Source organism: Equus quagga, chromosome 1 (genome assembly GCF_021613505.1).
Source record: "Equus quagga isolate Etosha38 chromosome 1, UCLA_HA_Equagga_1.0, whole genome shotgun sequence".
Classification (NCBI taxonomy): Eukaryota; Metazoa; Chordata; class Mammalia; order Perissodactyla; family Equidae; genus Equus; species Equus quagga.
Window position 1 is genome coordinate 13,734,352 of NC_060267.1, and position 15,225 is coordinate 13,749,576.

A 15,225-nucleotide genomic window follows, 5' to 3' on the forward strand; every position below is an offset into this window, starting at 1 on the left:
GGAAAACCTCTATCTGTGAAGATGCCTCCCTGTCTGTGCCAGGAAGAAGGGGGATGGCCTCATCTCTAGAAACTCTTAATCAATGCCAGAGGCAAGAACTTAAGTTGTTTACTGTGTGGCAACCTCATGTAACTGACCCCCCCTCCCCCCAAATCCTCCTTTGTCTTTAGATGAGGATAATATTCAAGCAGTGACTTCTGCCATTTACTCAATCCGGTTTGATTCTTATCTAAAAGTTGTGAGACCGCCAAATGGCCGGACCCTACGGGCACTGATATCGTTTTAACTTTTTTACATATTCTTTGTCTTGTAAAGAGATAACTCACATACCTATGCCTTAAATTTAGCTCTAACCCTCAACTTGGGGCAGTAGAAGCTCTGACTGCCCATGGGTCCTTCCCCATGCTATTCTATTCTCTAAATAAAAGAGCACTACTGCCAGATCTTAAGAGTCTAAGAAATCTTTCTTTCGACTCCTCGGCTCACCGACCCCACATCACTTCTTTCCAAAGTGACTGCAACATTCTGCATTCCATCAGTGATTTGTGAGTTTCTGTAGTTCCCCCTCAAGTATTTGATGTTGCCCCTCTCTCTCTTTTTTATTTTAGTCATTCTAATAGATAGGCAGTAATATCTCATTGGGATTTTAAATTTTATCTTCCTGATGACCAATGACATTGAACGTCTTTTACTATGCTTATTTGACATTTGTATATCATCTTTGATAAAGTTTGTGTTCAGATAGTTATCCACTGTTTAAACTTTGTTTCCTTATTGTTGTGTTTTGAGAGTTCTTTATAAATTCTGAATACACACCCTTTACCTATTACTTATTATGTATATATAAATGTGCATATATATATATACATATGTATATGTATAATTTTTTTTCCTCAGTCAGCACCTTACTTGGTTATTGGCTTGGTGACCTAAATCTCATTCCTGAGGAACCAGATGTTCCTGCCTACATGTGTGCTGGCTCTACCTCTTCCGTGCTTCCCAATCTAATTTACCCATATATAAGGCGGCACTAGAAAGATCCCTGGGGATACTTGGCACCTAGAGATTTCCTAAAAGCCCCAGTTCTTGAATTAGTCACCATATTTCAGATGATTAACCAAGACTGATCATCACAGCTGCTCTTGTGTCTGTTATTTCTGGATGATAGAGTACATCGTAAGACAAATCAATATCACCGCTTCACTTCTTTTACCATAAAATGAGTTCCTTTTTCAGAATCAATTTTATTTAGGTCATTGTGACAGTGAATGAGCAAATCTATACATGACATAACTGGCAGAAGCACTATGGGAGGCAGAAGTAGGCACACATTTAGGATAAGTGTCTCTTCCAGGGAGTACAAACAATAGCCCCCTTCACGAAAAAGGGGTGTGGAATTAGCAATTCGCTGTCAGGTGGCTGATTGCTCTCTCTAGCATATGAGCTATACTGAAAGCTCAGCATTGGTCTCTGGTATTGACAGCTTCGACATCCAGGTAGTTTATATGTAAGTTTAATCCTTGCTCTCATAGCCGCGTTTTCCAAGAGCCTGGTAATCAAATATCAACATCAATGGTTTAACAAAACTGAGTGGCTTTTACAAAATGACTCATCTTATCTGCTTGATTACTGTAAGTCTCTTCTTCAGACAGATATTTTGTTGAAAAGCCACATGGGACACAAACACCTAAATAATCTGGTTCCATTTTAAGAGGCTCATTCAAGTAGAGTTTTCCTCATTCTCTGTGTTAGATCCTCTGATATTTCTTTCTAAGTCTCTTGCTACCCAATATATCATTAACGAGTGTTCATGAATCAGTATAAAATCTTACATCTGGCTAACTGCAATCTTCTTGGCAATGAGGACAACTCGATATGCTACATGAATTTCTCGCATTGAAAAAATATTCCATCTTGACTATGATTTAGGGCCATTCCTGAATGGGATGCACTGGCTCAGTAGCTAATTATAGCATACGATGCAGAGATATCTGTAAACCAGGCTCAGTGTTTTCCTCCTCTGGTAACTAGCCATTGTAAACTGCTCACAAGGTTCATTGTATGTGTGTGGTGAAACTGCAGGGTCTTTCCTAGATTGTAACAGGACACTTTCTGCTTCACAGAAGGTGCTTTTTTTCTGGAAACTGATTTGAATCTGAATTGGGTGAAAGTTTGTGATTCATCATGATAATTTAAGTCAGACTTCTATTAATAAGATATTATTATTATTATTAAATAAGAATTACCTCAGTACACTGTCCATTCATTTGTGTTCTAGACTTTCATGATTAGTCTCCCACAACAAAAGTAAATCTCTGTGGATTATCATTTTTATTACCACTCTAGACATGCTCCTGGAAATTGTACAATAACTTGGTTTCGCCATTCCAAGACTTAAGGGACACATTAGCAAGGATGCTTAAGGGATGCTTCAATAGCAGCATCTCCCACTTTAATCATCCTCCCCACTTCTTTTCCTTGGTTAAAAAAGAAGAAGATAGGGGCCGGCCCCATGGCCAAGTGGTTAAGTTTGCATGCTCTGCTGTGGCGGCCCAGGATTTCACCAGTTTGGATCCTGGGCACAGACATGGCACCGCTCATCAGGCCACGTTGAGGCGGCATCCCACATGCCACAACTAGAAAGACCTTCAACTAAGGTATACAACTATGTATCGGGGAGATTTGGGGAGATAAAGCAGAAAAAGTAAATAAATAAAAAGAAGATTGGCAACAGTTGTTAGCTCAGGGGCCAATCTTAAAAAAAAAAAAAAAAAAGGATGACCTTTCAAAGAAGTTGTACATGTTTCAGCTCTGGATGTCTCGGGGAAGAGAGTTTTCAGATTAATGAGTAGCTTGAACATGCTGAATATATTCCAATCTATTGATTTAAAACTCTCTCTCTTTCTCTCTCTCTCTTTTTTTTTTTTTTTTTGCTGAGGAAAAGTGGCCATGGGCTAACATCTGTTGCCAATCTTCCTCTTTTTGCTTGAGGAAGATTGTCCCTGAGCTAACATTTGCACCAGTCTTCCTCTGTTTTGTATGTGGGACACTGTCACAGCACAGCTTGATGAGCAGTGCGTAGATCCACACCTGGATCCAAACCTACAAAGCCCACGCCGACCAAACGGAGTGCGTGAACTTAACCACTATGCAACCGGGCCTGCCTCCGATTTTAAAACTCTTGATCTCACCAATCTATTGATTTAAAACTCTGTATTTAGGAGTTTATGGCACTTCAGTTTCTTTTGTTATAGGTTAACTTTGAATCATCTATTTATAAACCGCCTGAAAATCCAGTGGAATTTCTCCCTCTACTCAAGGTAGCATGGCATATCCAGAATTTCTGATAGATACACTCATTTCAACAAATTTAGCACAATGTAAAATTATGTTTCTTCTTCCCTGGACATGTGCCATGAGAATCCATCTGAACTTAAGTTCCCATATTTGTGTTAAAATAAATTAGCAAGTGTGTTAAAATAAACTAGCATCATGTACAGCATGGTGACTATAGTTAATGATACTGTATTGTATATTTGAAAGTTGCTAAGAGAGTAGATCTTATAAGTTCTCATGACATGAAAAACAATTGTGTAACTATATGGTAATGGACATTAACTAGAGTTATTGTGACATTCATTTTGTAATATACACAAATATCTCATGATTATGTTTCAAATCAGAAACTAATACAATGCTATATGTTGATTATATCTCAATAAAAAAATTAAACAATTTAAAAAAGGAAACAAAACATCAATATTTTCCAGCTTTGGAAAAGACAGGCGCTCTATGACTTTGATGGTTGTACCATAGTTTAAATCCACAATGAGCCGCCCTGAAGCTTTCAGCTTTCTTCTGCTGGTTCCCAACTTTGCTGGAAACATCCCGTGTCCCTCCATGCCTGAATCTTTGGCCTTCTGCAGCCACAGGAGGAAGCCTCTGGGTGCTGTCTCTCCTCCACAGTGCCTATGGGAGGAGAACTGAAGGACAAGAGCTCCATCACATTCCTATTTCTGTTTGGTTCTTTCCTGTGACTTCACCTTTCCCCTGCCAGGGAGACGCAGGCCTTGTAATGTTTTGAGCAGTGTCCCTGCTCACTGAATCTCCCCAAACTGGCCCACTTATTTCCCATCTGTCTATTCAGCCCAACCAATGAGACTGTGGAGCTGGATTTGTTTGCATTGGGAAGAATTTTGAGTCCCAGCATTTCAGAAACCAAAGATAATCTTTACATTTCTTTGTTCTTCTTGCTTTTTGTTTTGTTTGCTTTGTTTCATCATCATCATTGACAATATATATATATTTAATTAACAAAAAAACTTGCAAAACTTTTAATATGTAAGGCTTTGCCTTCTTAGTTTGGGCACGCTTGCCATCTCCTGGATATGCTCAGACTCTGATACACATTATAGGTCTGAAAATAGACTAGGAGTTGTGAATCACCACATAAAGAGAAATTTGAAGCTAGCTCCTTCTTGTGAGATAACTGTAGAGTTTCTGACCAATGCATGGCCAGCCTCATGAAGCAGAAGGAGATGGAGCTCTCTTTTGGCAAGGCAGTCTAGGTGATACTTTCAAATTCAGGTACTTGGTTATCTGAATCCACAGAGATGCCTTCATTCTGATCCTCAGTCCCCATCCTTTCCCAATCAATAGCCTGGCATTCACATAAGACATTTGGAGAGGTTGTGAATTAAATCAATTTTCAAATTAAGGAAACTGTGAGAACAAGATTTAATATTGGCTACGTAATCTCTTCAGTTATGAGATAATTGAAAGATCATAAAGTTCTATTTTCTTTCTTTAAGTTCTCTAATGCATTTGGAAGCAGCCAGCCAACTGTATAAGCCTTGTATTCATTATTCAAGTTTATTCAACCTTGTTTTTAGTAGGCATTTAATTCTAGGTGAGCTCTGCCTTGGTAATGTGTGAATGTAGACTGCAAGTGATTCATTGTCTATTGAAATCACCGCTGACTTCAGACCAAACCAGGTGAATTAATTGGTCCCAGATTCTCACTGCTTTGAGAGCCTGCTACCTAGATATGCTCTCTAGATGGCAATTGCAATTGCAGAGAAGAGAATTCACCCAAGCTAATTAAACATAAATTTATTTAATATAGTGTAATGAATGGCTTAAGGAATTATCAAGAGAGCTAAAAGCAGATTTAGCATAAGCTTCCTGGAATAATCTCAAAGCCACTACACAAAATTGAATCTCCATGAGACCTGCTCCTCAGGAATCTGGTACTATCACTACAAGATTCAGGGTCATCTGCATCTGCAATGAGCTACACCAGCAATATAGATGCTTAACTATAGCTAAGTTTAAAGCTCGTATCTTTTATAGATATATCTGATTGGCAGAACTGAAATCACATTTAGAGTCCTAGGTTCAAGGACAACTGAAAATGTGGTCTTTGTAGTCTCTGCATAAAGGTAGATTTACATGAAGGAATTTTGAAGATGCAAAATGAGTAAGTTCATAATAAAAAATTTTTAGAGTAGTGATATCCAAAAGAGAAGTGTAAATTATTCACATCAATAAATTAAGTAAAAATTATCGTAATTGTGATTTCTAATCTACAGTTGAGATAGTACCATATAATGTGCTATACAAGGACAGTTGTCTGACTGACACTGTTGCAATGCATAAAACTGAATTATTCTTGAGTAAATTGTATTGGATGACTGTATGTCATTAAATTAAAACTGGCCTTGTTTAAGATAATAGTGATAGCTGTAATTTATTAAGCACTTGGAAGATACCAGGCATTTTGTAAGCACTTCTTAAGCTTTATCTTAAAAATAAAATACTCACAACTATCCTCTGAGGAAATTTCTATTATTCTCCCTAATTTCCATATTAGGAAACTGACTTATTGAGAGTTTAGCTAATTTGCCCAAGGCTGTGCAAATGGACTTGGGCTTCTGGAGATTACATACAGTGAATGAGGGAGAAGAGGAGCTGTTGCTTAGACTTGAAGGATGCAACTCAAGGAAGACACTAATATCTGAGGAGTAATGGCAAAAGAACTTCTGGAGTGTTACAGGGTGAGGAAGTAAAAACTAGTACATCCTGTTGCAAAAGAGAGTCTATTATGGGTTCAATTCCTCGCTCTGCACCTCTAGAGAGTGGGTATTGGGCTACTGATGGAAATGGTTTATTCTTCTTCCAAATAATGTGCACGGGTTCTGCACTAAGCAACAATCCTACTTCATTTGCATGTGTAGCCCAAAGACTAATTGGGACATCTTTTAAAGACTCATCCTCTTCAGAGGATTTTAAATCACGACGAGTTTCTAGCGAGGAAAGTAGGAGACTTGGAGTTTTGCCAGAGGACAGGGAGATTAAAACACCTTTTTCATTACAATTTATAGTGACATTAAATTTACATAACAAATCTCTGCCAAAGAGGTTTGCTGGTGAACAGTCAGAGACCAGAAAGGCATGAGGAGTGTTAAGGGGACCTAAAGATACTGGAATTGGCTGAGATATGGGAAGTGAAATAGGCTGCCCAGAGACTCCCACAGCTTGAATGGACTCAGAGGTGACAGGTGCAGATAAATCCTTCGTACGGATAGTAGAGAAAGTGGCACCAGTATCAACTGAAAAATCCAGTTCCCTATCCTCTATTTTAAGTTTAATGGTAGGTTCAGGGGTGCGACTGAGGATCGGCTGACCCCATCATTTAAGGGAGAAATGCCCCTCAGGAGGAGAAAAACGAGACTTCTGGGGGTTCTGGGGCCAAGTGGGGACATTTTTTAAACTTTTCCTTCTCTTAAGAGCAGGACATTCTCTTTTCCAATGCCCTGGTTTCTTGCAATACCTGCAATTGTCTGGGGGCCAATAGGGACGCCTCTGAGTGGGCTCTAGTTTACTTTCAGAGTTGCCTTTTTGCTTCTCAAAACATTCAACTTGTAAAGCAAGAAGAGTTGTCTTTAGTTCTCTTTTTCTTTTGCTTTCCTGTGGACTAATTTCAAAGAATTGTGTAGCAGCCTCCATTATTATGCTTAATGGTTGCCCTGACCAACCAACCACACTATTTGGAATTTGTTTTTTTATATCAGGAAGAAAGTTTCCAACTAAAGCAGAACTTAGGAGATTCCTATGTTCTGGGGCTTCCGGGTTTAACGCAGTGTGCCTTCGAAAACTTTCTATAAAATGTTCCACAAAGGCTTTTGGATGCTCCCCTTCATTCTGAGTGCATAATTCAACTTTTGACCAATTAAGTTTTGGAGGAAATGCCTCTAAAATAGCTCCTATTAAACCTTGAATATCAGCCTCTAGTTGCGCCACTTCCTGTTCATTTGCAGGAGGGCCTGGGAGAGGGTCTGGCCATCTATTTCCCCTGTGAGGGGGGTTTTCTCCAGGGGGTCGTCTGGCCTGTCTGATAACTACAGTGTAATCATGGGCTGGAAGAACGGCCCTTAGCAACCAGTCAAGGTCTCTGTGGGTGGGGTTATGCATAGCCACTAATCTTTCTAATTCCTCTCTAAACTGAGTAGGATCTTCTGACAATGGAGGCAGCAGAGTTTTCTAATTCAATAAATCAGCTGCTGTCCAGGGGACATGAATTCTCTGCAGCGGAGGTCCAGGATACATCCGCAATGGACACTGCATAGAAACCCCTGAAGCTGGCACAGCCTGATTACAGAGCCCTGGAAAGTAGGAGGAGTTGTAAGGGACAGCAAAGCGAACCTTTCTGCTTTTCCTGGCCGCCTCTACTAAATTCACTTCCTGGCTTTCAGCATTTACACAAGTGACTGGTATGCCTCTCGCTTGGAGGTCAGGCCTGAGTGACCCCTGTAAATCTTCTAAAGAGAGAGAAGTTAAAACAGGCAATTGAATGCCCTTTGGAGAGGCTGGCATTCTAGATCCAGGGGAGCTGGCTGGGGAGCTAAGTCCTGAGGGCGAGGGTTTGAACCTGGGGCCCAGAGATCTAAAAGATCTTCTGGGGAATCAGGAACAGGGAGCTGGGGATATAGGGGAGCACAGGAGGGAGGAGAAGGAGAATTTTCATTAAGTTTGCTTTGCAATTTTTGCTCTAAGTCTGACTTCTGTTCTTTCAACTTATTAAGAGATTCCTTAAGGCTAGCCATTATACTTTTTTGGGTTTTCTTTTCAATTTGATCTTCCCATAAATACCAATAAGGCAGCTGCTTGTTATGAGACCTCTCTAAAACAGTTTTTAAATATAGAAGTTTTTCCAATTCAAAAGATCTGTCGTCTGGCCAATGACAAGTAGGATCTCCATTTGTATACGTATTCCAATAGTGACTCAACCCAATAAGCCTTTTTAAGGAAAGACCCGGAGGTAACTTTCCAGGCTCAGAATAAATCTTTACCATGGATGCAAGAGGTGTCCCTGGGGAGAGCGCAGATGATGTAGCCCCCATGATTCACAGTTCACTCCCAGAACTAGTCAGAGAAAGGAAAGACCTTCGTTGCACAGGCGGTAAGGATGGTGTAGTGAAAACGGTGTCTCCGGTCTCCCACGAAAGTGTGGGACGCCTCCAGTCACAGACCCGCTAATCTGTGACACCGGGCACATGCTACTGAAATTGGATATTTCCAGCACTATCAAGCAACGAAGGTTGAGACGACAAAAGGCTCTTATGGACTGGGCCCTTTATGACAAACTCCCCTGAGAACTTGGCACAGCTGGACAGAGACACAGCTCGGAACCCCAGTCTATTTGACTGGCCACCAAGGTGCACCCCGGTAAATGCACCTTCCATACGGTGGAGACCAAGGAGAATATTCTCACTGGTCAAGAAGCCAAATTCTCAGGACATGAAACAAGACAGAAGGAAAAACCTCATCCGTTTTTTTTCTTACGCGCACAATGACAGCTTTAGCTAAACCTTGGGTCTCTTGGAGCCAGAATAACACCTAGGAGGGAGGCGCCGCAGGGTTGGGGATTGTGTGTGCTTTACAGAGTACCTGGTCGTTGCACGAACATTTTCTTGAAGTTGGCGGGGGGCCTGAGTCATCTACCCCATTCCGTGACCAACCTATCCTTTCACGGGAGACTTTTTTTTTTTGAGGTGGCGAGCACCCTAGTGGCTCTTAACGGCTCGACCCGCGCCCACCAATGTTGCAGCGTTCTTGGCTTCCAAGATGCCCTTGGCAATAGCTTTCACTTCATGCGCACGTTAACCCACAGCAAAGTGTGTCTAGTTAGACGCCGGTCTGGTGAGACCACAAACTCATCAGCCTGTGGGGCGGGCCCGGACAACAGGCTTATAGGGCCTATGCCTGTGCCCTACCCTATGGTATTTCCTTCTTATGACACACGACACAAAAGACAGAGACAAAAGAAAAAAACACAGTGGCTATCTCTGGGAGGAAAAAGGGATCAATAAAGCCAACAGTACTCTACCAAATTTACCAGAGTCCCACAAGAAACTAGTTTCCCAAATATTTTCTCCTGCCAACCTAAATGTAGAAAGAGAAAAAAATCTCACCGCTTGCTTCCACCGGACCCCGCAGATAGAGATTCCGGGAGGCTGACTTGGTAAGAAATCTTACCTTTCGCCGGCTTTCGTCAGGCGACCCGGGATCTCCTCCTCCGCAGTGGCCCCCGGGAGGAAGCAGTTCTTCCAGCCAAAGGAGGCAAACTTGCCAGCCAGTGGGGATCCTGCTGACGACGCCAAAACTGTCGGGGAGGTGGGAGAATTCCCCCCACCGCTTTTCCTTAAGGTTCTTATGGCTGGTCAAATAATCAAAGAGGCAGGTTAGCAAGAGAAAATCAAACAAAATTTAATAGCATGTATACATGGGAGAAACCCAGGGTAAACTGAGTAACTCAGCCATCTGGCTGAGTCCACCCGTTTAAGCACCTTCAGCTACAGACAAGGAGGACGTAATGATCTGGGACTTCAGAGGGGAGAAAGACAATCTACATAGAGATGGAATGCAAAAGTTTGATAAGCAGGACTTAGATAAGAGTGGACTTCGCAAGGGTCCCCCCAAGTGTACTAGATAGTTATCTATGGTGATGGCCTGTCCTGGAGACAGCCTTTATTTTAAATTTCTTTAGGCAGTTTGGGGGAAGGTCAGATGCTCTTTCTGAGTCTTTTGAGGCTTCGTTGTCTTCAGCTCGAAATAGTCCGCATACCAGAGTGGCACACCTTGGGGCGCCCGCCCTCAGCCCCATCAATCGTCGATAAGAGTTGGGGATTCTGAGTGTCTTGGGCTAAAGTGATCTTCTGTATTGTCCAATAGATATAAGTTTAATTCCAAAGAAATAATTGTCTTCTGTTTCATTTTCTATCACATTATTTTACGGAGAAATCGTCATAAACCAAGGCTGGTATTTTGAATGTGTTCTTTTAGTACTTTTGTGAAAGAATATCTTATCTAAATAGAATTTTATTCTGAAATTCTGAGATTCCTGTGTATATTTTCATTTTGCAAGACTTCTCCCCTCCCCAGGAATTGGTACAATGGCTTATTTTAGGAGCAGAGAACTTATTTGAATCACTGTTCTGATGTTTATCTGCCACAAGTAAGTTATTTGTTTCTTATGAATTTGTCTCATTCTTTAAAAGGAGAAAATCATATCTACTTAAGTGAACTGTCAAATTCTTAGAGAGATAGGTAAAATTTAACATAGTTTAAAACAATATTCACATGAGGAAATGAGTATTGGTTTTATTGTCTTACTTTTCTTTGTATAATAAGTTAAATCAATAAAATTATCACTTTCATCGAAAGTATAAAAAGAAAGTTATTATTACTCATTGCTTTCTGTGTCCACATGATTCACCATACACTTCTGTCACTTTCACAACTGTTTTATTTTCAATTTTGATTCTATTTGCCCACAATATTCATTTAAATATATTTATTATTTTACTGAGAATCTGACTGGATTACTGCAAATGTTGTGAGCAATCCCATAATTTTGTTGATGTAGCACTTGGTGTATGCTTTTATAAAAGATTAATTCTGTTATGTAAATGTTTACATTTTTATCTGCTGCCTGAAATTCTGTAGGATGGAGATGGTGTATCTACCAACCAAATGGCTAGGACATGCCTGCAACCTAGTCATTTAAAAAATATTTTCAGAAATAATGTCTGAATGAATGTTTACAATCATATAACAATTAGGAAGAAATTATATCTGTAATATTATTATTGTGCTTATAGGAAGTTTTTAATATCTATGTATAGATATTCAATTAAGGAAAATATTGTATTCATAATCACTTATTTATTATTTACAAGATATCACCTTAGAATATTCAGTCTATGTCATTGTTATTGTTTTTTCTTTTTGTTTTGGGCATGGACTTAATTTGAGACATTTGAGTGTTTCCTGGATGTGACATGATAAATACTTGAAATAGTTGGACACCTCCTAGAAATTGAGGGTGTGGTCACTGATGCAACATCTTTCGTATACACGTGAGACAATAATAGGTACATAGTGGTGCACGGGTCAAATGAGTAGAAAATCAACCTGCGATTCATGGTAGAGGTTGGGGCCAGAGGGAGCCCTCTGGGAGAGAGTTTCAGAAACCATCATAATGCTATTCCCAGTAGCCCATTTTTACTCACGAAATAATGTGACTTTTTGTTAATACACAAGATAAAAATGAAGAAAGAAAATAAAAGTTAAAACTAAGATGACAGCCAAAGCAGACAGGGTTGGGACTTTATCATTAAAATTAACCAACATTTATCAATTATTGTGAAGTTGCTATAATTCTGTTAGGAGAAAAGGCAGGAAAACGGACCTTTTTTCTGATCAATGATAACATTATCTGGCCTATTGTTTTCTTAGACCCAAATTGCTGCATTCATCAAATTAAAATTTTACTTATGTGTTATTTTTTCTCCTCATGAGATTTTAAGATAAATTAGGAAAGAATCATCCTTTTTCATCACTGTGTCCCCAACACTCGTCATATGTAAAGCCTGAATGAGTTAATTACACATTAGAGAGACCTTTAACAATTCTAATATTTAAGATGAACTTCTGTTCATAAATTTTTGCAAATGAAAGTCAGTGTAAAAATGAAAGTAACCCTACTAGTCTGATTTTAAAGTTAAAGAAGAATGATTTAATCCCAGTTCTGAAACCTTAAATCTCTGTGAAATCGAACTCTCAACGTCGATTTCATTCTGTTCATTCTGTTCAAATTAGGAATAATAATGCTCACTTTCTAAGAGATTTTGTAAAATAAATATTGCACATTACTCATCTAAAACAAAGTAGAGTGTGTATAATACTATCAATAGACGCGCTTTTCTACTCCCCAAAATCCTGAAGTCAGTTCTAGACTCAGGTTAAAACTCAGTTTTTCAGAAAATTGAATTCTCACCAGTTTATCATATTTTCATGCACTTACTTGACGTATTTTGCATTGTCTGCTCTCTGTTTTTAAATTTTTGGAGGTATTTAATCTACCTAAAGATAAAGACCCCTGGGCCCAGCCTGGTGGCGCAGCAGTTAAGTTTGCACATTCTGTTTGGGCTTCTGGGAGTTCACTGGTTCAGATCCGGGTGTGGACACAGCACCACTTGGCAAGCCATGCTGTGGTAGGCATCCCACATATAAAGTAGAGGAAGATGGGCATGGATGTTAGCTCAGGGCCACTCTTCCTCAGTAAAAAGAGGAGGATTGGCAGCAGATGTTAGCTCAGGGCTAATCTTCCTCAAAAAGAAAAAAAAAAGATAAACACCTGTTACTAAAAAAGAATAACAATTGTAGGTACCTCATAAAGTTGTTGGCTGGATAGAAGGACTCAATGCAAAGGAAATAATTAGAATGGTCTGGAATATAGTAATTGGTGAAAAAAAATTATTTCATCTTCTACCACTCCTCCTCTTCCTTCTCCTCCTACCCATTATTATCATTATTATTATTAATAGTATAAAGAATTTGAATATATATGAGTTTCTAACCTTTTATAACATTTGAGTAGATAGTTATATTTTATTTCCAATCCCCTGGTGATTGTGGTTATTTGATTCAAATAGAACCAAAATTTCCTAATAACATTCATTTCTACTCGCTGGTAAAAATGAAAAGTTCAGCAATCCACATCTTTCCTGATGCCGTTTCCATTCAACTAAGTGCCCTACGTCTCCTCAAAAATAAACCACTTCCTAAGTTCATGAAAATTATAATCATGAACCTGCATTTTTTACTTCATCCAAATACACTTGAATAAAACATCTGAATTTCCAGAAAATTCTGAAGCAATACTCAGCTTTATCAAATTTATTGAATTCAATGTAGGGGAAATTTTAGTATGGAAATGGAAAAAAAGGGTAAATATATAACTTTAGTGAAGGAAAGAGTTTTGAGAGAATAGGAATAATAGAAAGCACTGACAAAATCTTTATTCTTTTAACGCTGTTAGTATTTTCATTTACCAGAGAAAAACATAACCTTTTTGACAGTGTCCTTAAAGGCTTGCTTCACTTGCTGGTTCCGCAGTGTGTATATGAATGGATTCATCATAGGAGGAATGGAAGTATTCAGAATAGCTACTCCTTTGGCCAATGATGCCTTTTCTTTGGCTGAAGGGTTGGCGTACATGAATATGCAGCTCCCATAAGAGATGGAAATGACAATCATGTGAGAGGAGCAGGTAGAAAACGCCTTTTTTCTCTGACTGGTGGAAGGCAGTCTCAGAATTGTCCTAATGATGAACATGTAGGATAGAATTATTAATGCCAGAGTGAAAAGCAGAATCACTATTGCAGAGTAAAAACCAACCACTTCTAGGAGCCATGTGTCTGAGCAGGATAATTGCAAGAGGGGGAAATAGTCACAAACAAAGTGATCAATGACGTTTGAGTTGCAGTAATCTAACTGGAGGAAAAGAATAACTGGTGGGAAGATGTTTAAGAATCCTGCCAGCCAAGCACAAAAAACAAGCAATATGCAGACTCTCTTGTTCATGATGGTTGTGTAATGCAGGGGTTTGCAGATGGCTACATAGCGATCGTAGGACATGGCAGTTAGAAGATAAAACTCAGTTATACCCATGAAGATGAAGAAAAACAACTGAGTTGTACAGTTATTGTATGAAATAGTTTTGTCTCTGGTGATAATTGTGATTAGAAATCTGGGAATACAAACAGTTGTAAAGGATATTTCTAATAGAGAGAAGTTCCTGAGGAAGAAATACATAGGGGTCTGTAGATGGGAGTCCACCAAGGTGAGAGTGATGATGGTCAGATTTCCAGTGACGTTTAACATATATGTGATAAGCAAAAAGAGAAAAATCACAATCTGAAGCTCAGGGTCATCTGACAGCCCTAGAAGAATGAATTCTGTGGGTATCGTGTGGTTTTTCATTGCTGATCCTTTCCCCCACTTTATAACAGAAAATGTATGTCCCCCCTATAGAACCTAAAAATGTTAAAACAAGATTGAGATTATAGTATAAAATTTTTAAAATATCCATGATAATGAATAATCCATGAAATGCAAAAACACATGTTCCCTTCAGCAACTCTCTCCAATTTCTTTTCAACCTTACATTCAAGTAATGAAGATTATCTGAAGTTAAATATTGATCTCTTTTCTTTGAAAATACATGATCACAGGCCATGGATAAAAAACCTTGTGCTAACATTTAAACAGAAACTATTTCTTCTAATGTTTCTTTTTAAATTAAGCATCTAGTTATTCTTTAAAATATTTGGCTCCTTTTATAAAAAATATGAAAATATTGTAAATGACTTTTTCCTTTCCTCAATATTATAATAATCAATCTGGATCATGGATAATCTAAATACAGAGTTTGAAAACTTGTAGAGGTTATTGAGGCCTCCCCCCACTTTTTATATTTTGAGGCCCACATAGTCTAGGAAACTTTCACAAAGTTAAACAACTAGAAAACAGGGTAATCATCTCACTTTAGAGCAAACACGTTGATCCATGGGAATGTTTTGTTGGCATTCTCTCTTAAATTAGTCTTAAGAGATTGATTGATGATATCAGTCTCCCACATTATTTTTTTTGTTTTTCTGATAAAAAGGTCAGAAAGATAAGAAAAGTAACCTCTGTTACTGAAATGAATAATTGCTTAGAAACAATCTAATTCATACAATACACAATTCATTTTTTTATGATACTACTGTAGCAAACGAACAAGTAAATGGTCAAAATAACACGTACTGGGAAGCACATATTCTTTCCAATAGGAAATGTCTTTTTTATAATCCTATTTCCATAGCAGAATACTATTTA

At 38.8% G+C, this 15,225-nt stretch overlaps 1 protein-coding gene across 1 annotated transcript; it reads right to left on the minus strand.

Moving 5' to 3' along the window:
- Positions 1-13,389: 13,389 nt before the first annotated feature.
- On the minus strand, positions 13,390-14,328 carry LOC124250603 (olfactory receptor 6C3-like). The gene has a single exon (XM_046682640.1). The coding sequence runs from the start codon at positions 14,326-14,328 to the stop codon at positions 13,390-13,392; it is 939 nt and encodes a 312-aa protein (XP_046538596.1).
- Positions 14,329-15,225: the final 897 nt, after the last annotated feature.

What these genes read in the sequence shown, in the direction of transcription:
- LOC124250603 (XM_046682640.1), bottom strand. Translation starts at nt 14,328, where the DNA reads ATGAAAAACCACACGATACCCACAGAATTCATTCTTCTAGGGCTGTCA.